At 48.1% G+C, this 23,318-nt stretch overlaps 1 protein-coding gene across 1 annotated transcript in view; it reads left to right on the forward strand.

Moving 5' to 3' along the window:
* Positions 1 to 2,196: 2,196 nt before the first annotated feature.
* LOC311229381 (collagen alpha-1(VII) chain-like) overlaps positions 2,197 to 23,318 on the forward strand; it is a gene marked incomplete at its 5' end in the record, with an annotated part of 170,676 nt that continues 149,554 nt past the window's right edge. Inside the window, one exon of the mRNA XM_084315469.1 lies at positions 2,197 to 2,390. Within this exon, the coding sequence (XP_084171595.1) occupies positions 2,197 to 2,390 (194 nt within the window). The remainder of the gene's footprint in view (positions 2,391 to 23,318) is intronic.

A 23,318-nucleotide genomic window follows, 5' to 3' on the forward strand; every position in this document is an offset into this window, starting at 1 on the left:
ATTGTACCCATTCTGCAATCTGTTAATAAAGTTTTCAATCAATCAATCAATTTGTGCATACAGTCAGAGAACATATCTACTGTACGCTGCAATTACTTTCAAACTCTGCTGTGCAGTGGCACTGGTGGGTCGTCACACACCTGTTTCCATACTAGTCCCTGCAAAGGCTTCTCCCTCCTCCAACCTTTCTCTGCCTTTCTCTGCCTCTGGTTCACCTGTTGTTTGTTTAAATTGCATAATTCTTTCTTGTTGATAATGCGTTATTAGATCTACAACCCGTTGCAATATGGGACCGGTATGCTATACGGCCGATAGCGGCATCGTTTCACTAACAGAGCTAAAAGAAAGTGTTACAGTGGCGCTCCAGTAGCACCACATAGCGTGTTGAGTCGCCCCGGGTTCGTTTCCCAGACCCGGTGGCCATATGCCGCATGTCTTCCCTTCTTCTCCTCCTGTTCTCCCTCTCTCCCTCTGTCGGTCCTGCGCGACCAGAAAAAGCAAATAAAGATAATAAAAGATGATAAAAAAATTAAGTGTTACAAAAGAAAGTGGTACAAAGTGGCGGAATAAATTAAACCACATGGTCTACGTTTGGATTTATTAAACTGGAGTCCACATATCATATTGCATGTGTAGCCACCTGAATATGTCTGGTTATTATTCAGGGTGGCTAACGTTAATCTTTTGCATTTCCTGTGTTCACAAGGACGTTGTAACCAGTTGACCGCTCTTGACCATACCTACCCGGACATGGACACTTAACGTGCGGTTCTCTTTGATCACCCCTCCCCGACATTGACTATTAACTTGCTGCTCTTTGATTCCCCTTCTACAGAACATTGACGTTTCATAGCGAGACAGGACTACAGGTGCCGGCAGGGGGCGGTGGTGGTCGCTGGGCAAGAAGGACATCAGGCGAGGAAGAATGAGTTCAACGCCAAGTGCAGCAGAGAGGAACTTCCTCTTTGGCGTTCTACACGGAGGAGGAAGGACGTCTACAACGAGAGCACCAGCGAGCGAGCGTGCGAGGAACAGACTCAGCTACAAAACGGGTTATCCCAGAAATACATGCGGTAGTTGAGCGTTTGATTAATGCGCCGGATAAACTCAGTTCCACAACGGGTTATCCTAGAAATATCTGTGGTAGCTTACCGTTTGGTTAATGTGCCAGAGACACTGTGAATGAATCAACAGGTGAGCATCGCCGAAGACCAGGTGGTAGACATTGGCCACCTTGCGTTAGCTGTGTATAGGTGTCATAGCAGGAGGGTTCAACACGACCCACAGTTTAGCTGTGTTTAGGCGAGTACCACAATTTAGCACGCGCGCCGGCCCACCTCTTCAGCCCAGCAGAGGACGCCACTACACTGCACGCTTGCTAAATGTGGACCCACTGTTAATTTTTTTTTAGTGTAATAATATGTGTGTTCTTTTATAAAATTCCCATTCAGTAACCCCTTTATCCCTTCCCTCTTCCTCCCCTCTCTCCCCACCTATGGAGTAGCGGAACAGTATATATAAACCCTTAAAGGGAAGGTGTTGTTACTGTGTCTAGCCCAGTGTGGGAAGCACTTTAGTCTGTGTTACAGAGTGAGAGCACTAGGTGCCCAGGGCGTAAATAACTTGAATCAGACTGTAATTAATTGTAACTTGAATCAGACTTCACTAAAGAACACTGAATGGGAGCACTGTGTGTGTCTGTTACTGAGTCTGTTGTCTTAACCCTTTTCTGCCCGGGTAATGCTCATTATTATTTAACCCTTTCCCCACCCCTGCCTATAGTTCATTGTTAAAGGTCTCTACAGGTCATTAAGGAAGGGTACTGCTTTGGGGAGCGAAAACATTATCCATCTTACTGCCATCAGATGTGGGAGGGTTCAGGAAGTATTGGGGGAAGTGGAGGTGTGTGGGGAGCTACTGCTGATCGCCCTGGAGGGCAAGAAGGACCAGAGTACCACCCCTAGGTCAGTTAATCCTAGGCCCCATCCGCTCCTGCTGCTCGACCTCCACTTCGACATTCCTGGCCTACAGTCGGGGACCCAGCTAGACTCAGCTCTGCTGCGTCCCGCTACCAGGTGGCCGTGTACAACCACTCCCATAAAGCAGGGATAATCCACCCTGCTACATTTGGCGTCACGAACAGGATCAACATCCTAACTCACTTCCTTGATTGACCGAGAGAGAGAGAGACCCACGATGTCCGAAGAACAGCCCCGCGCCGCGCCGAAACCGGCGGCAAAGACAGAGGCGCTCCCAGAGGAGCGACAAAGCGCCCCACACGCCTCCCCCGAGGTAAAAGAAGAGGAAACAGAGACAAAGCGAGGCTTGGCCGCACAAGTGGAGGCCCTGAGGGTCAGCTCCAAGCCCAAGCGGGCGTCCTGGACCGTCAGGTGGAGTACCTGGAGCAGGCCCGGCTCGGCCAGCGAGAAACCCTTGCTTTTGGCCCAGACACAACAAACGTGTAACTCCTCTCGGTTCGAAAAAATAATGCAGACGTTCAGGTTGAGCTCAAGTGCATTTACTGTTAACAACCTGTTCAAATCACAGAACAGACTGCCTCACAAAATGCTTTAAACAAACCTATTGTTACCAAAAAGCATTACAATAACAGCGTTGTGATCGTATAGTATGCATTAGTTCCCATTACGGTTCCACCCATGTAATACAATGATACTGTAGCTCTTCACACAAAAACACAGAATATATTTCCAATCGGTTACAACAGCACAATCAAATACAAGGTAACGTGTTTGGATTAAAGTTACAACTCACAAGCCTTAATGAATCTGCAGAACATGCCTCCCAGTCAAGGCTAGATAAATATCCTTCCTATCCCACCACGCCTATAACCATCAGTTTCAGCGAAGATGAAAGAAAACATCAAATAAACCGAGCTAAAGCAGTGCAAGTGTGTGTGTTTAAATTTTCACACCATCCTACTAAGAAGGAATGACATTGTCTCTTTCAAAATAGCTTCCCTCGCTTAGCCGATCCAGTTAGCCATTCTGTTTGTAGTTTTCCATATTAGAAGAATGTTGTCCCTTACTCCCTCTCGTCTGAAAAATACACAATTGCGGTGTCTGCCTTCCATTTTCTTTTATTTTTAATTGATGTTCAAAATCTTCACCTTATGAAATCGTTCACTGTCAGAAACTCTACATCAATACATCTCCGTCACCATCAGTGTTAATTTTGTCAACTGAAATTATTATAAATATGGTCGTCAACGTATGACGTCACGTTAATGTAGATCATGTGACACTAACGTGACTAAATAATTAATTAAATATCGTTGACTACAACTGACGACGCACTTTACAAAAACCATGACGAATTCTCTCTTAATTTATGTTGACTAAAACAAGATGAGACAAAATAATTATAACTTTTAGAATAATTCACGTTATTATTGCAGCATTTCCCATTTCCGTTTCCGGCGATAGCTAAGCTCTGCACCGTTTATGGCCCACTAAACGCCAAGCTACGAGAGGCTAGACACCACATCCCAGGTCTCCCTTTTGACTACAGCTTATACCAATAACCATGAACGGAATCCGCTACTATCTCGGCAGCCGAAGAGTTCTACTAAAAGAACATTTAAGATGACGGAGGCTAAAGAGGATGGCTAGGCTGCGAGAATAGCTAACTTTATTAGCTTGGAACCTATATCCCAGACACAGGCTTGCTCTCCCCCGTAGATACTCTTTCGTCTGTGTACACACGCTACAAAATTAACACTGGTCACCATCCATAGATTAGATAGCTAGAACGAAGGCTATGATGACGATTGCATTAAACAGAAGGATTTGTAGATACAGTAATACATTATAAACCAGTGAGAATACACCCACAAGGATTAATATGATAGTCTGTATGATAGCATGCACAGTGCTGCAGTGGCAAATCCTCCTGGAAGCCAACGGAAGCCAGGCTTCCCCATTATTAAAATATGAATTAATATGAAATATGAAATATGAAAAAAAAAATATATATATATAATACAATATACAATAATAATTATTATTATTAGTGCTTTTGTTTAGTTATAACTCTGTTCATAAAAGTTGAAAATAATGTATTTTTACATGTCATTGTCTATAGCAGACCTGGGCATTGTATGGCCCGCGGGCCTGACCGGTCCGCGAAAGATTACATAATAATAAAAAAGATTTAAATAAATTTTTTTTCATGTCAACGTTCACACGCACAATATACGCTTAGGAGACATGCTCAGAAGATGTTGGTTCTCTTTGGATCCACCTACATATGTGAACAGACATTCTCAGTCATGACGTTTACCAAGTCCAGGTACAGATCCTCTCTCACTGATGAACATCTGGCAGCTGTGCTTCGCATCTCCACCTCAGACATGCAACCTGACTTTGATGGACTTGTTAAAGCTCAACAGAGACTGGATTTATCACACTGAATGAAAAAGAAAAAAAACTGAAGAACACTAAAATGTGGAAATATAACAAGTGAAATGGGACACTTGATATCTTTTTTTCTTTTTTTTGCACAGTTCTGAAAACATTAAATGTTTAATATAGGCATGTAAGGTAAAAAAGGCTACACAACTGGGACACTTTTCTTTACACAGTTCAGTGACATGTCTTGTTTATTTTTGCTATAAGATGATGTGATGTCTTTAGAAAGCTAAGAAAATCCTTGTTTCAATAGTATATGAAACTCAAAATGCCCTTTGTTATTAATGTTTCACATTTTGTTTATCATTTTGGAAATAAATTCTATTTGAATAAATGATATTTTTGAAAGCTAACCTCACCTTTTAATTGCCAAATAATATCATACACTCTTACCAGGGGTCAAAACAATGCCATTTACTGCTTTTTATATAGAAATAAAATGTATATTATGCATAATTGAGAATTTTGGCCCGGCCCCCCAACATATTTTCAGTTGCTCATTCGGCCCCATGGGAAAAATAATTGCCCACCCTCTACAGCAATGATTTGCCTGGGTCCCAGGGACATCGAGGGGGGCAGGGCGTGCCCAAGCCCGGTCGAGGTCAAGAAATGACCCAGACAGGTGAGAGACTTATTATGGATGTTTATTGCTTTTTTATTATTACTAGGTTTGCAGACTTTGTACGCAATATATACAGAATGGAATATTCCCCATTGCAATGTTTAGTGCAACATGTTTATTCGTGTTGATACACATGGTCTCCATGGTATAGATGGTGAAATGAGCATGAAGAGCTGCGATGTCGCCCTCTGTCTCATTATAGACAGAAACTGTTTTACTGTGTGGCACAATTAGCAGTGTCTCTCACACACACATTTACATTTACATTTAGTCATTTAGCTGACGCTTTTATCCAAAGCGACTTACAAGTTCTGTACGACAAGCCATCAGGAAGGGCACAACTCTATCAGCTGAGCAACAATGTTCATCAAAGTGTTGAGTGCTACAGTGTAGGTTAGTATATTAGGACAAGTGCATGACAGTAAGGTTAGTTCTGTATCATAATGGCTCCGCTCGGCATCACTACTGCACTGTACCTCGCACGTGCACGCGCACTGAATAAAGACCACAATGTACCTTTATATCCCAATATTCATCTGACCACACCCCTATCAGCTTACCTGGGGCCACATACTCGCCTCCTTCTTCGCTTTCACCACAAGGAAGTGCCTTCGTTAGATCCCCACTTGACGATGTTGTTAGTAGGAGAAAGTTGGAAAACAAGAGATACGTTGACATCATATCTTTATTTTCTCTCTCACTATTTTTCGAGAAAATACGGCGATATTGTCTTCGTACTGGAGTGTCTGGAAGATGATGATCATTCTACACCTCCGCCGGTTTTTTCGTATTGGGAGTTCACGCCGCTACATGCCTCCCAACTGCAGTCCTCCTTGCTGCGGCTGGATGGGGTAAAACCCTCCAGCGACACAGCTGGACTGTAGGACGCACCGCTGTTGTGGGAAGCGGTGGGTTCCAGGTTTGGTGAGTAATGTTTGCTTGCGAGCACCACTTGTCTGTTAGTGCTATGGGGGCTAGCTGACAATGTTTACGAAAACCGGCCCCAGATTAGGGTCCTTTGTTCAGCCTTTTTAGGCGACCGCGGAGGATCTTGGTTTGAAGCCCATTATAGCAACTAGTGGGCCACGACCAGTAGAACTGGTGATCCCAGGATCTCTGGACGCGTGGGTACTTCTCGGTCACCGTATAGGCCCCGTCTTTCATATGCAAATGAGAGTATACCCTAAACGAGGAAATGTGGGCATGGATGATCGTTATCGGAAAATCCATGTTCAAGTCGGCTACAGCCCAGATGGGACTTGTGCTGGCTCCGCCGGATGTATGGTAAAATCACCGCTGTAAAACTGTGTTAACATCTCGTTTCTCTTCTCTCTTAAAAGGTGAGGAGGGCTTCGGAACGGCGGCCTGTCTGAGTGTGGCTTGTTATATCGTTGTATACAAGTTCAGGTGATAGCTGCTTAGCTTGCGTGCTAGTTGTGGCCTACCTGTTAGCCAGTCAGCTGTTAGCTGCAGGTGCTAGCCTGTTGTGTCACTAGGCTAGGTAACGTTAGCTTGCTGCTATCGGCCGAGAGCGGCCGTTAGCTTAATGCTACACTGTTGAACGTTCTGAGACTATAACATGCTTTAAACACTCTGACTACGACGTCATCTTTGACAGAGGATGTTAGTCGAACCTACCCTGAGGCCGGCCAGCGAGGACTGCGTCAACAAGGGTAACCGTAGCGGCGGGATGGAGCGGCGACGCTGCCCATGTCGACACCACAGGAATGCTGTGTTTACTATTGGTGCCTTGTTAGAGACTGCAGTTTTGCTTGATCTGCGCTCACGGTAGGAAGGGTCTTGACCAGACCTTGAACACTTCTTCTTTCTTTCCCTTCTAAATGTTTTGTAAATAACGATGTTTTCCAAAACGAGTGTTGCTGCACTACATTTAGGATACGATGCGAGTTATGTGTGAATTGTCTTGTCACTGGTATTTAGCTTCTCCATGCAAATCGGGTTGTTTGTTACAGATGTGAAAATGATCTGGTTTGTTGTGTTGAGAAACAGCATGTGTGTTTATGTACCGTGTACTCACAACTAAGGGGGTTAAACTAACCTATAAAGCTATGCTTAGTGACATATGAGCAGTGTTGGGACTAACGCGTTACAAAGTAACGCGTTACAGAAACGAAGTTACTTTTTGCCGCAACTAGTACTCTAACGCATTACTTTTGAAATTCAGTAACGCTACTTACATTACTGAATGGTTCGTCACTGCGTTATTTGCGTTATATACGGCGTAGATTGATAGCGAGCGGTAGTGATTATTATTATTATTATTATCCTCATCCCCACCCGCGTAGAATGATACGAGGCGAGTCTGGCCACTGGCCAATCAGAAGTGCGCAAGAAATGCGGCTACGGAAAGAAATAGACCCTCTCTATTGTAAACAAAACAAACGCTCGCTATGAATCCACATAAAAAGAACGCAGTAACAAACTAACAAACCATTTAGCAACTACTTGGAGAGATAATTAATATACAACATGGAAACGAGATAAAGAACATGTTTGAGGCGCTGCTGGAGTCAACTGGACTAACGTAACGTTACTACATCTCAACCACCGCAGCCTTTGGTGAGTGCAATGTGTTCACTGAAACTCAAGTTGATCAACGGATTTTGACTGTACGAAATCTGCCAGGGAATCTCATAATACTAATCAAACAATATAAATATAGTCCTTTCATGCACAATTGATATCCTAACTATTCTAACTGTAACTGAGGGGTACAATTCCCTGACTGTATTACTAGATATGATACTTACTACCACTACCTTTGTACTTAATATTCGGCCACCCAGTACTCGGCATAAATATATTATGATGAACACTGTCACGTAGATGAAACGGATCCAACACAAATGTACGAATTAGAAATAGGTCTTTATTTCTACACAGCGATGGTGTGTAGAGCAAGCACTTAATCAAATCAATCACATTTATGAATGGGAATTAGTATGCACTTTTATGGCAAGAGTATTCGTCGGTATATCAATAGAGAATGTCCAATCTCTGAAGGCGCAGGTGGTACATATACGACCTGGAATTGTTAAGGAAAAGCAGCAATGATACTTTAATGATTATAGACTGGATACACTAGGGGGGGTTAATCCGGTCGCTTGTAAGCCGACAGGAGTAGGAAGGGGGGGGGGTAGAATCCGGCTGCCTCATCCGGCCAAGGGTATCCCAGGTGAACCCACTGTAGTGCCGTTCAATGCGCCGGCGATCCTTGGACCACAGATGAAAGCAGGTGGACTCTTTGTGGGCCGGCGTCCTCCGGTCCACGGAGGAGAGACGTGAAGCGACCTCGTCTTGCAGAGCGTCTCCTCACCTTGCGTCCTCTCCAGGGGGGGTGTTCCAACACACGGCAGTGTCGGGGGTCTTTATCCATGGAATAATCAACGTATACAAAGCATAATCCGTGCCGGGGAAGGCGGGCTGTCGTCGGTAGAATAATCCGGTATACAGGTCCACTCGCTCGTCGGCTCTGGGGCTCCTCGGGTGCAGCTTCACGTGGGGTCAACCACCCTGGATAAGCAGCCAGTTCTCTGCCCGAAACGATGGGGTACTGACTACGGTAGTATTCTCACCGCACGAAGCACTATATATTAACAGACTATTATTAGCTTAATAGACTACGTCCAACTCGACGATATAGTGCCAAATATGACTATTCAAATATTAATATACACGATGTCTCAATACCGATGGTAAGCCGAACTTGGCCTTACTCCCACACGTGGCGTCGCGGGGAGGCTTTACGTCTGTGACTCTATTGGAGGGTAAGAAACTGGACTGAAAAGAAAGTCCTACTTTAGTAGCGCAGTATATATACGCACTATGAACAAATAGTCCCATTAGTGGTGCGGTAGCCAGATTCCTACGCGGAACTAGGACTTGTTCGTACATGTTGAGCGGTACGTTTGAACTGGGTCTGAGGGGTATGGCAGCCTGGCACCAAGGTCTCGACCAATAGTAGAATGGAGACTATTATGGGATGTTCAGTAGGCTAGAATGGATATTCAATGCATATTGTACAAGGAATATACAAGGGATATCAGGGAATATTAGAGAATATACAAATACAATTAAATATATATATATAAATATATATATTCGGTTTAATCTGGCCCTTCACAACAGCCACCCCCTGATTGGTCCCAGACCTAATCAGTTAAACAGAGACAGATTAATCGCGTTGTCTATTTACACATAAGGGTTTGCTGTAGGGGTCAGTCAACTTCACAAAGTCATAGGGTTATAGGGTCATGGTCATCATCGATTGTGTCTGGGAGTCGGGGCAGTTCTATGAGCCTCGCCACGGGACGGGTGTAAGTGCGACCCTGGACGAGCACTTCAGCTGCTCGGACCTTGCCGTCGGCACCGGTGATCACTTTGCTTACGCGGCCGGCCGGCCACATAGCTCTGGGCAGTGATTGATCAATAATCATGACGACTGTTCCTTCTGTCAAATTGTCTCTCTCCTTTACCCACTTCTGGCGGGTCTGTAGAGACGGTAGGTAGTGCAGTAGGAAACTGCTCCAAAACTTGTCGGCTAATACTTGGCTGTACCTCCACATTCGTCGGCCGTTCGCTTCTTCAGGCCGGTACATTGTCTGGGGTAACGCGGGATCTAGCCGCCCCATCAGGAGTGTGTTGGGGTCTGCGGAGATAACAGTGCTCAATCCACAGAACACAGGCTTCTTATTCTCAGCCTCCTCCTGACTGGCTTCCCTCGGGATAGGCATGGGCCACTGTCCTTCCGGGAGTCTTAGGAATGCGGGGCCGTCACTGTAAACATTGCGACGGGTGAGGTCATCTAGGGGCATTCCCCGGGTGATGACGTCAGCTGGGTTCTGTTTTGTATCAACGTAGCGCCACTCTGTTTCTCCGGTTAACTCTTCGGTTAAGTCTTGAATCTCGGTGACTCTGACTCCCACGAAGACTTTGTACTTGCATGAGTCCGATTTGATCCAGGCGAGTACTGTCGTGGAATCTGACCACAGGATTGTTCTAGACACCGGTATGGTGAGCTCACGTTGGATGAGCGTGGCTAGGTGCGCTCCGGCTAGGGCTGCGCAGAGCTCTAGACGTGGGATAGATTGTTGCTTGCGTGGGGCTATTCTCGAGCGGGCGAGGACAAATGCTGTGTAGATCTCTCCCCCCCTTTCTTGGGCCCGCAAGTAGGCTACTGATCCGTATGCGACCTCTGAGGCGTCACTGAAGACGTGTAAGTCCATTTTACATGTCTCTGGCCTCACCGTGGGTGGGAAGTAGCTTCGGCGCATATTAACGCCTGGGAGTGAGTGGAGCTCCATCTCCCACTCTCTCCAGGTGGATGCAAGGTGTGTGGGAATGGGGTCGTCCCAGCCCTGGTCCTTGTCCCACAATGCTCGTACAATCATTTTTTCCCTGGTGGTGTACGGTAGAATACATCCTAGCGGGTCATATTGTCGGGCGAGTGTTGTGTACACACTCCGTCTGGTGGTCGGCGCCGCCGCCGGCCTTCCCTGCTCCGTAGTCAGGGGCTTGTGTCTGTAGTGAAGCGAATCTGTTTTGAATCGCCACACCAATCCCAGGGTCATCTCCTGGGCTTCTCCCGGGATTGTAGCCATCCAGGTCTCGCTGCTGGCTGCCTTGTCCTCGGAGGAGAGGCTGCGCAGTACTTGCGGATCGCTGCTGGCCCACTGCCTGAGATCAAAGCCGCCTTTGATCAATGAGGCGCGGAGTTTAATCAGGAGAGCCTCGGCTTCTTCCTGGGTTGAAAGGCTTTGTAGACAGTTGTCTACGTAGAAGCTGTTCTTTACGCTGTGTCGGACCTCTTCGTCCGCTGCTGGGTCCTCTGCTACATGTTTCTGTAGTGCAAATGTAGCACAGCAGGGGCTGCAAGTCGTTCCGAAGGGGAGGACTTCCCATTGGTAGATGGCTGGGTGCTCATCTCCTGGCTTCTCTCTCCATAGGAACCGCAACAGGGGCTTGTCCTCCTCTACTAATCTCACCTGCAGGAACATTCCTTTAATGTCCCCGCTGATGGCCACCTTTTCCTGGCGGAAGCGGAGTAGAACGCAGAGTAGGGAGGGGCCGAGTGTGGGACCGGGCAGTAACTCTTTATTCAGATTTTGGGATCCGATCTGGTAGCTGCAGTTAAATACTATGCGGTCTTTACCGTTGTGATGGACCTTGTGGTGAGGCACGTACCACGATTCAGTGGTCTGGTCAGCCTCTTTAATGTCCATCTTTGTGACGTGTCCCGCTGTGATGAGCTTCTCAATCTCAGCGCGGTATACACTCTCTTGGGCGGGGTTCTTGGCTAAGCGCCGCTCCGTGTTCAGCAGGTACCGTTCTGTGGCGTCTGTCTTGGCGTGGAAAGTAGGCATTCCTTCTCGCCGCAGAAGTGGCGTGGCGTATCTCAACACGCCGTTGACCGGGACTCTCTTGGTCCCTGTCTCGAGGAGGTGAATGGCGTAAATGTCATCTTTAGAGCGAATGTCTTTCTTTCCGTTCTTAAAGGGCATTTGTTCCAAGGTCCATAGCCGCTCTACGTGTTGCAGGAGTGCGGTTTCTCCCTCCGTGACTCGGGAGTGGAGACATCTAGTGGCTGTACTTCGGTTGAGAGATTTGGCGAGCGGGCCTTGGAGAGTCCATCCCAAACGGGTCTCGACTGCTGCAGGACAGCCTCGGGGTCCGGTATGAACCCGGTCTATCGGGACAATGAGGTCTGCATGGTCGGAGCCTATCAACAGGGTCGGCATAGCATTGTCTATGAGCGGGATCGGTAACTTGCGCAGATGTGCATATTTCTCCATCAGCTTGGCGACGGGGTATGTGTACCGCGACAGTCCTATTTCTTGGCTGGTGAAAGCGTCTGTAATCTGGTACCGTCGCTCAGGCTGGCCGCTTGCTGCGATAGAGAATGAGACATTCTCGCCCTTTATCGTCTTCAAATCTCGTCTTATTGTCCGAATTGTCATTTGGGTTTCGCTTCCCCGCAGCCCTAGCTGGGCCGCAGCGGAGGCGAGCAGAAGGGTCTTCTCTGACCCGTCATCGAGGACGGCGTAAGTGTCCAGGACTTTATTCTGGTAGCTTAGTGTCACACGCACTACTTTTAGGAGTACTCGGGCTCCACTGCTGCTGGCGGGATCGATGTACATGACGCTCGCTTTGCTGCTGGATGGTGCGGGTGAAGGGCGCCGTCTGTTACTGTCGTGAAGTATGTCCAGATGGGCTCCATCGCACTTGGTGCACCTTTTCTTTAAGCGGCATTCGGCTGCCATGTGTGAGCGCGCACAGCGAAAACAGCGCTTGTTGGACTTTATCCATTGACTTGCTTCCTCCGCGTTCAGCTTGGGGAAGGAGTCACATTGCGCTAGCCAGTGTTCTTTCTCACAGTAGGGGCACACTTCCACTTCTCCGTTCTGGAGGGGGTACTGTGGCTCCTGCTGCTCGGTACTGACTCCGATTGGTGCATCACAGTCACCGATCTTCTTCCATCATTTAGTCGTCTGGTTCCTTCTCTGGAGCCAGGGGTGCTCCGTCCGAATGTATCTAGCCGTAGGCTGCTGACTTCTCTCGCCAGGAAGTCTGCTAGATCGAGGAGGTTCGGTTCGGGGCCATTCGGGTCTCGGTGGTCTCTCTGTCGCCTAAAACGCTCCTGTCAAGCGGGCGGCAGCTTCTCCAAGATCCTTTCCACATTTGAGTTGGCGTAAAGTTCATGCCTCCCCTTCTCTCTCTGCGCTCCCAACATCCCTACCAGGGACTGCACTCTGATGGACAGGTCGTCCAGTGCTTGATTGTCTATTGCTGGGGGTAAGCGGTCGATGTGTCGGATCTCCTGGATCACGTAATCCCATATGCGCCCATACCTCTGGTCCAATGCTACCAGCGCTGCTGTGTATGGGGTGGTGGAGGTCGCGTAGGCGAGCGCTATATTATGTGCGCGGGGTACCTTTAAGTGCTTCAGTAGGATGGCGTATTTATGGCGTTCATCCAATACATCCACCAACATGGTCTCCAGACACATGCGGAGTTCTGTATACTGGGCCCGGTTCTCTTGGGTGAAGTCGGGTACCATAGGCGTGCCAATGTATGACGCTGACTGTGGATACATCGGCGAGCGTTGGGGGAGAGGCCTCCTAGGCGAGTCTCCTCCCGCTCCTTGGTATGGGCTGGTACCGGCAGTGTACCATGGCCCGCTTGTCCAGGTGCTGTTCCTCGGTGCGGGTCGTGCGTCGTGCTCACCCGTGTATAGAGTCGGGGGTCTGTAGCGCAGCTCCGCGGGAGTATAGCCTGGGCTGTACCGGACCTCCTGGTCCGGTAGAGTACTGTGCTGTCGTCGGGCGTGGTTCTCCTCCTCTTCCTCTTTGTCTTCAGTTAGGTCATCCAGTGCTTGTAGTCTCTGGTTTAGCCTCTCCACAGGACATGCTGCTCCTTCCCGGTTGCTAGGTCTCGCTTGGACCGGTGGGGGGAGGTGGTCTGTGGGGGGTATAGACCTCGTCTGTTGGTCAAGTTCAGGGTTGTTTACTCGGCTAGGGGATGCCGCCCTGGAGGTGTGTCTAGACGAGTTCCTGGAGCCTCTGGCGGAGGGAGTGGGTGTTGTCCGTCTGATCAGCTGTTCTATTAGTTGCGCTTGCTGTCTGTCGCGCTCTGCGTCCCGTAGAGCACCAGCAGCTTCTCGCTGGCTGTCTGCTCGGTCTCGGGCCACATTCTCTTCCCTCTGAATGCGTCTTATTTCTAGACGTATATGCTCTTCTTCGCTCCGCTGCTGGATCTGCAGTCGGTCGCGTTCAGCAGCGGCGTTCAGGCTGATGAGGAAGGCCTGCTGTAGGGTCCTCTCTGCCTCGCTGGGAGAAGGCGGTTGTATAGGGGAGCCTTCCCTCGGGGTACTCCTTGCGGAGCCTTGGAGCTCTATCTCCACGGTGCTCTCCCCGTCTTCTTCCGTGCCGAGTTCTCTCTCGGTAGCGTTGTATTCCTCCCGGGACTCATCGGGGACTACTTCTTCAGTACTGGCGGGGTGTGAAGTCATGTCTGGTTCCCACTGGTCCCCACCGTGAACTTGGTCAGTTACATTAGAACCCGTAGGGGCCTCTATGGTCGGGGTAGTCTGGGCGTTGGGGTTAGACATACTTTTACTTTCTAGTTTTACCGCGTTTACTGTTAGTAGAAGACTAGGTTGTTGACTGACAGCGTAAGCCTCTAAGTACTGAGGGAGCCGTCGTTCGCGCTGCGGGCGTTGGTTAGGAGGATCGTTTCGTGGAGTGTTCATCATAGGCCATTTCAATATTAATAACACTATATTAATATTACACTAATTACCATCCGGCTCGAAGGACCAATTGTAACTGAGGGGTACAATTCCCTGACTGTATTACTAGATATGATACTTACTACCACTACCTTTGTACTTAATATTCGGCCACCCAGTACTCGGCATAAATATATTATGATGAACACTGTCACGTAGATGAAACGGATCCAACACAAATGTACGAATTAGAAATAGGTCTTTATTTCTACACAGCGATGGTGTGTAGAGCAAGCACTTAATCAAATCAATCACATTTATGAATGGGAATTAGTATGCACTTTTATGGCAAGAGTATTCGTCGGTATATCAATAGAGAATGTCCAATCTCTGAAGGCGCAGGTGGTACATATACGACCTGGAATAGTTAAGGAAAAGCAGCAATGATACTTTAATGATTATAGACTGGATACACTAGGGGGGGTTAATCCGGTCGCTTGTAAGCCGACAGGAGTAGGAAGGGGGGGGGGTAGAATCCGGCTGCCTCATCCGGCCAAGGGTATCCCAGGTGAACCCACTGTAGTGCCGTTCAATGCGCCGGCGATCCTTGGACCACAGATGAAAGCAGGTGGACTCTTTGTGGGCCGGCGTCCTCCGGTCCACGGAGGAGAGACGTGAAGCGACCTCGTCTTGCAGAGCGTCTCCTCACCTTGCGTCCTCTCCAGGGGGGGGGGTTCCAACACACGGCAGTGTCGGGGGTCTTTATCCATGGAATAATCAACGTATACAAAGCATAATCCGTGCCGGGGAAGGCGGGCTGTCGTCAGTAGAATAATCCGGTATACAGGTCCACTCGCTCGTCGGCTCTGGGGCTCCTCGGGTGCAGCTTCACGTGGGGTCAACCACCCTGGATAAGCAGCCAGTTCTCTGCCCGAAACGATGGGGTACTGACTACGGTAGTATTCTCACCGCACGAAGCACTATATATTAACAGACTATTATTAGCTTAATAGACTACATCCAACTCGACGATATAGTGCCAAATATGACTATTCAAATATTAATATACACGATGTCTCAATACCGATGGTAAGCCGAACTTGGCCTTACTCCCACACGTGGCGTCGCGGGGAGGCTTTACGTCTGTGACTCTATTGGAGGGTAAGAAACTGGACTGAAAAGAAAGTCCTACTTTAGTAGCGCAGTATATATACGCACTATGAACAAATAGTCCCATTAGTGGTGCGGTAGCCAGATTCCTACGCGGAACTAGGACTTGTTCGTACATGTTGAGCGGTACGTTTGAACTGGGTCTGAGGGGTATGGCAGCCTGGCACCAAGGTCTCGACCAATAGTAGAATGGAGACTATTATGGGATGTTCAGTAGGCTAGAATGGATATTCAATGCATATTGTACAAGGAATATACAAGGGATATCAGGGAATATTAGAGAATATACAAATACAATTAAATATATATATATAAATAAATATATATATTCGGTTTAATCTGGCCCTTCACAACACTAACGTTGCAATGCTTTGATTGATATCTTAAACAACGTTGCAACTTGCAAGATGGTGAATGAATGAAAACTTTATTTAACAGATTGCAGAATGGGTACAATACAGTACGGCTCAATACATACAATTGTTAAGGGGATGCAGACCTGAGAAAGACGTTTGTCTTGTTTCCATCAGGGTCCCCCATTTTCAATTCATATAGACATTTATGACATACACAACATACATGACATTTATGGCATAGGGACATATAGGTATTTAGTACTGATACATTTGTGACATAAACGGTATTCAAATATACAGTACTGTTACCCCTAGCTTTGGGTACAAGGGCGTTCCACATTGTTGTGGCATAATTGCGAAACGTGTTTAGTCCCTTGTTTGAGCCGAATCTGGGTTTTACATGATTTGTTGAGCTTCCTCTGGTGTAGTGGTTGTGGTATTCACTGACCTTTGGGAAGTATTTTGACATGTACATGGGTACCCCGGTCGTATAGTGTATCTTGTAGACCAGGCCCATTGCAAGTTGCTGTACTCTGTCGTCTACTCTAAGCCATCCTAGGTTGTCAAAGTGGGCAGGGGTGAGGTGGGTTCTGGGGTTCAGGTCAAGTAGTAGTCTGACCAGTTTGTTTTGTGATGTTTGTAATTTTGTTTTAAGCGCCTTTGAGGTGCTTTGGTACCATGAGGTGCAAGCATAGTCGTAGTACCCTTGAATTATAATGGTTATAATGAAACGCTCCGGCGACATCAAGGCTGTTCCTTCAACCGGCGCACTTCTTATTATATGACTCGGGACAACATTTGTTTGTGTCAGATTTGTGTTTGTATCTAGACCACATTGCTTAGCAGAGTTCGGTGATGTGAATGGAAACTGTCAAGTTGATCAACCGATTTTGAGTACTATAGGGCATGGGACTCGGGAGCAATCTTTTTTTTTTTATCTTTTTTTTTAAATAACTAAATAGTTACTTTTCACAGTAACTCATTACTTTTGGGTGTAAGTAACTAGTACAGTAACGAAGTTACTTTGAAATGAAGTAACTAGTAAAGTAACTGAGTTACTATTTTTCAGTAACTAGCACAACACTGCATATGAGTGAAGAATGAATTCTTTTCTCAGCCTGTAATGACAATGAACAGTGTGTTCACATATTAACAGGTTACCTGTTCGACTGGCCGTATTAAGGGTAAAGTAGGAGGGGTGTTTTCCCCCCGGTTCCCTGGGGACTTCCTCAGCCTCCTCTCAGACATGTTGTTACAATATATTGTGTCACTGTGTGGTGGGATAAGATGTAACCCTTAGCTTGATTGCTGAGGTTGTGCTAAAACTGCTTGAGGAACTGTATTTTCCTAAAAGAAAAGATTGTTTGGTCACTTTTCGTGTGTGCTTAGCAAGGCCTGTGGCCGATACTAATCGAGAATTATGTATTCTCTCATTATGAAAAACGGCGTTCCTCTGTAGAGTGTTTTTGCCATTTTTTGTAGGTGATAATGGGTTGTGTGTGTCGTGTGACCTACAACTGGGTTGGGTTGGCCACAGAAGCACATGTGTAAGTCTGGTACCGGGGCTCTTGAGAGGGCCCTCTCTATTCTGTGTTTTTTCCTTAGTAAAAATCAGATAGCAGGTTAGCACATGCGCTGTGTGAAGCTGTTAGACGCTTCATGGAGCTGACTATGACTGCGTCATACTCTTTTTTGTCATTACATCGTATCATGGGTGTGGGGTCGTAAAGGGGTGAACTGGTAATCCTTTTCTCCCCTTCTTTGATGGGCAGGGGTTAAAACCTCCTGTCCTTCAAGGTTCCTGTCACGTTGCTGTTCGGCACGTTACAGGGTAAGAGGGGGGGGGAGTTTCCTGGTCCCACGCCCTGGAATATTGGGCGTGTGCACCGCAGAAATTCGCCCGCCATAGAGTACGTCACTGTGCGCGTCTCTGTTGGTAGGACTTCCGTGAGCTGTTCGGGTCCATATGATGGATCTGTTTCGGGAGGTGGTCAGGGCTCCTCCTCACGAAGCTCCTGTTCGGGCCTTCTGTGAGTTAGGACTCTCCTTCCATGTGAGGGAGCCTCCTCAGAGTGCAGAGCCTCCTCCTCAGATTGTCAAGGTGAGTGGAACCTCAAAAAGGAGTCCTACTCTATTGTGTGTGTATTCGATTCGATTCGATTGAGTGTAAGGGTTCAGTGCCTCCTCCCCGGAGAGCCCTAAAACCAAAATTTTACATGGCTCAATGTTGCAATATGTTCTTTTCAATCTGTACAGCTCGCGTGGGAAGTCTCTCTGGGGATTTCCGTCTCCTCCCTATGGGAGGGTGGTGGAATGTAAAAATGTAAAAAAAATTTACCCCCGGCTGTGTAGACTGGGATACATGCTGTTGGTGCTTCCTTCTTTGTTATTAAAAAGAGTTGGAGTTAGGAAGCACCACACCCCTCTTGTCGTTCCCCTGGGCGCCTTGGGGATTCAATGACAGGTCTAAATAGCCTGTTCATTGATGTGGTTGTGTCCCGACGCACGCATAGTGCTAGCTCGGGGTGTTCTGTTGAAGATCAGGCGAATGACTGGCACGCCTTGGTTGCTTGAGGTTAAAACAGCGTTTTTATAAAGCAACTGGGATGGAGGTTTTTCCTCTTCCGACGACCTGTGTTGGTTGTCGACGGATTCTCGTTCATATTTGGGGGATGATGAAGGAATGGATCTGAACATATGTAGAGGGGTCTCACGCCCTGGGGGTGGGCCACCGGGCGCGGTTCGCACCGAACGTCTGGGTGCCGCCTTCTTTTCATGTTTAAGATCAACACGCATATCTGCCCCTTCTCCTGGAGTAGGCATGTCGGCGTGGTTAGGGCACGGGACTGGTTCTGGTCACGCTGGTCCGGATCAGTTAAACCCGTTGTCCACCGGGCATGCAGATCTGCTGTTCTGGTACCCTGAGGGACTTGGGCTTTTTTCAGGGGGAAAAATGCCAGGTCGGTCCGGGTGTCACAGGGTTAAGCGCTATGGAGACCCTGGTTGGGTACATTTTGTACTCTGCACTGTCGTAATGGCTTACGGCCATGCCAACCTGTACACGCTCGATCTCGTCAGATCTTGGCCACTACGCAGGTTGGTCCTGGTTAGTACTTGGTGGGAGACCGCCTGGGAATACCAAGTACGGTGTGCTTGGGGCTGGTTCTCCATTCTTTTCGCTCCTCTCTCACGCATGGCGAAGAGGGGCCTGTTGGGGTGGTCTTTGACCTCCTCTGGTGACCCTGTGCTTCCCGTATCGCCGGGCCCGGTCCGAAGTAATGTTTCGTCGACCCGTAGGCCTGGGATAACCCTTTTTTGAAAACTGAAACACTTGTACTGCGGTATAGCCAGTGTGTACCCGCAGGTGTGTTTTGGAGTTTTTTCTTGAGGGGTTATTGGAACAACCACCGCATTGGGTAACGACAAGGTGGTTGATTCCCTGGTGTGTTGGAGCAGTGTCAACTCCCGGGTTACCCTGTTGAGGGTGCCCCTGCACGTTCATGACGTCTGCCAATTATGTCAGCCTTCTCTGCCTCAACCCCTCTGGGTGGTTTTTTTTTTTTAAATGGAGGCTTGGTCATGCAACAACGCCAGCATATGCCCCTTCCGCTGGGGGGGGGGCTGTTCTCAGCTAACTCCTTTGGCGCCTGTCTCGTCCGCAGTGCTCCAGGCTCAGGTTACAGCCTGTTGCCTGGTTTTCCACGGTGCGCTGCCTGCTTCCGTTGGTTAACCTTTTTTGTGTGCTTACGGCCATGCTGACAGCCTGTTCTGCAGGGTCAGAGTGCCAGGCGGTGTGCTATTGGGGGGAAAGGGCCCGCTCTTGGAGGGGCCTTATCCGAATACGCTGGCGATGTGGGGGGCGGTGTCACTAAGTGACCGCCTGGTGGGGTCTTGATGCCTGGCATCATTGACCTCTCCGGGCCCCCGTTTTCCAGGGGATCCAGTCCCTTCAGTGGGTCTGGGTCTTCCTTCGCGCTCCGCTGCTACGGCCTTGCCACGGGGTTGGGTTTGCTCTTGACCCCGTGATTCTGGGGGCAGTAACGAGGTTGTTCCCTCCGTTCGTTCCCGAGTGGCATGCGGGTTGTGCGTGTGTGTAGTCGTGGGGGCAGGCCACGGTCTGCTCACCCTGTGCGTTGAGTTGCTTGAGTGCCTCTTCGCACGGTCGGGTCCGTCGCCCTCCCGGGAACCTCCAATAGGGGGGGTGCCCTCCATTAGGGGGGGTCGGGGGGGCTCGGTCCTCCCTGATCTGATGGTTGTGGGGGGCCTCAGCGGGGTGTATTTGTCGGCCGATGGCTCTCGCTCGGCCTCCCTTGTGCAGTAGTGATGCCGAGCGGAGCCCATTACGATACAGAACGATAGGTTATGACTATAACCAAGTTCTGTTAGTAATGGTGACGCTCGGCATCAGACGCCGCTGCTGCCCTTGATCTCACCTTGTGGTGAAAGCTTGGGAAGGAGGCGAGTATGTGGCCCCACCCCTGCTTATGTAGGTAAGCTGATAGGGGTGTGGTCAGACGAATATTGGGATATAAAGGTACATTGTGGTCTTTATTCAGTGCGCGTGCACATGCGAGGTACAGTGCAGTAGTGATGCCGAGCGTCACCATTATTAACAGAACTTGGTTATAGTCATAACCTATCGTTATAGTTCGTTTTTTTTTTTTTTTTTTTTTTTTTTTATTCAGATAATGGTTGAAGAAGTGCGTCTTTAGTCGACGGCGAAAGATTGGACGTGATTCGGCTGTCCTAACTGGGGTGGGTAGTTCATTCCACCATTGTGGGGCAAGGACTGAGAATAGGCGACTTCTCTTTGATGACCCTCCCGGAGCTCGGATAGGAGTAGGTCTGAGGCGGCCAGAAGATGCAGAGCGTAGGGGTCTTGAGGGTGTGTAGTTAGAAGATGCAGAGCGTAGGGGTCTTGAGGGTGTGTAGTTAGAGACCATTAACCGGAGGTAGGCGGGAGCGGTTCCCTTTGCTGCACGGTATGCTAGGTTGAGGGCCTTGAAGCGGATACGTGCAGCAATGGGGAGCCAGTGCAGGTCCCTAGTAAGAAGTGGGGTGACATGGGCCGACTTCGGTATGTTTGAGATCAGGCGGGCCGCTGCGTTCTGAATGAGTTGAAGAGGCTTGGTGGCAGTGGCCGGGAGGCCAGCGAGCAGTGCGTTGCAGTAGTCGAGGCGGGAGATGACTGTTGATTGGACGAGGAGTTGGGTGGCTTCTTTTGTCAGGAAGGGGCGGATCCTTCTGTCGTTGCTCAGGAGGAATCGGCAGGTTCTGGTCGTCGCTGCGATGTGAGCAGAGAAGTTCAACTGGTCGTCAAGGACAACACCAAGGTTCTTGGCGGTCGGGGACGCAGTCACAGGTGCATTCTCACACACACACACACACACACACACACACACGTACGTACACACGTGTGTAGTGTCTCAGGCATCCTGCACTCTATATGAATGCACTCTAGTCATATGTGTACTGTATATATATATATATATTGAATATCCCACTTTACTTATTTTTTACCTTTTTACTGTAAAACAGATTTCTTTTACTTTTTTTTGTAAAAAACATGCTGGTGATAATTTCCAGTTGAGAATAAAAATTTCGTCTGTGTTTATTACCTGTGTATGGAGAAAATAATGATTTGTAAATTGAATTCTGTTCTGTTCTCTTTTGTTTATGTAAATATGCTACCTGAGGGTGCATTTCCACTGTTTTATATGCTTGATTGAATATGTTTGCATTGGTTCATAGTAAAAATAACACATTTTCTCAATCCGATTTTGTGTTTTGTGTTGTAAATTATGCAGTATACAGTATATACAGTATTATACAATATGAAAACTAACTGTCAGGTCATATATGTGAGGCTGTGCTGAAAAAAAGGATACCAAACATACCATGGTAAAACATTTTAAAATGAGAATTATACAATTTAAATCAAAATTTGCTAAAACATTGAAAATATCCCACTTAATAAAAAAAATAAAAACACATTTTTAATTTAAAGAAAATTGGCATCCCCAGTTATTTTACCCACACGACGCCACTGCAGTGCTGAATATACCGCATATTATTTATTTATTAATTAAGAAATTGGCATGGCTGAAAAGACATATTTCATAGAAATCCGTTCAGAAATGAGTGATTAAAAGCGGTTTTGGTAAAAGGTGAGAGAGCTCAGAAAACGATTTTCTCATAGACTTAATTTATGATAAAAAAAAAAACAAGTATAAAAGGACAGAAATCTGGAGATATATAAGGGCAGCTTACCTAGCAATGACTTCAGGATAAAAATCAACATGTGTGATTGTCTTCTTTGGTACAGAGAGGACCATCCTAAAGACTGATACAGAGTGCAGTGGTGGGTGCGAGAGCCTGCACCCGTTACAAAACGTATGGCAGTATCCAGTATGGTACGCAGAATCCAGCTTTTTAAGCAGGGAGGAAGGAGCATGAATATATTATTTTTATTAACCTTTATTTACCCAGGGTAGGTTCGCTGAGCAGATGCTCTTTGTCAGGAACGCCCTGCTTCACATTCACACAGTTCCATTCACACCTGGGAGCTGCCCAGTACAACCACAGTCTGACACCCTGGGAGCTGCCCAGTACAACCACAGTCTGACACCTGGGAGCTGCCCAGTACAACCACAGTCTGCCACCTGGGAGCTGCCCAGTACAACCACAGTCTGACACCTGGGAGCTGCCCAGTACAACCACAGTCTGCCACCTGGGAGCTGCCCAGTACAACCACAGTCTGCCACCTGGGAGCCGCCCAGTACAACCACAGTCTGACACCTGGGAGCTGCCCAGTACAACCACAGTCTGACACCTGGGAGCTGCCCAGTACAACCACAGTCTGACACCTGGGAGCTGCCCAGTACAACCACAGTCTGCCACCTGGGAGCTGCCCAGTACAACCACAGTCTGCCACCTGGGAGCTGCCCAGTACAACCACAGTCTGACACCTGGGAGCTGCCCAGTACAACCACAGTCTGACACCTGGGAGCTGCCCAGTACAACCACAGTCTGACACCTGGGAGCTGCCCAGTACAACCACAGTCTGACACCTGGGAGCTGCCCAGTACAACCACAGTCTGACACCTGGGAGCTGCCCAGTACAACCACAGTACAACCACAGTCTGACACCTGGGAGCTGCCCAGTACAACCACAGTACAACCACAGTACAACCACAGTCTGCCACCTGGGAGCTGCCCAGTACAACCACAGTACAACCACAGTCTGCCACCTGGGAGCTGCACGAGCAGTGCTTCACAAGTTCGTAACTCCAGGCCTCTGACTACAGCACCTGCGGAAGGTGAGATTCTAACATATTTCGCGCCATGTGATGGAAGGGACAGGGGGGGGAGAGAGAGAGAGAGAGAGAGAGAGAGAGAGGAGAGAGAGAGAGAGAGAGAGAGAGAGAGAGAGAGAGAGAGAGAGAGGAGAGAGAGAGAGAGAGAGAGAGAAAAATAGAGAAATAGAGAGAGAGAAA

Source organism: Notolepis coatsorum (assembly GCF_963971535.1).
Source record: "Notolepis coatsorum genome assembly, chromosome: 6".
NCBI classification, from domain to species: domain Eukaryota; kingdom Metazoa; phylum Chordata; class Actinopteri; order Aulopiformes; family Paralepididae; genus Notolepis; species Notolepis coatsorum.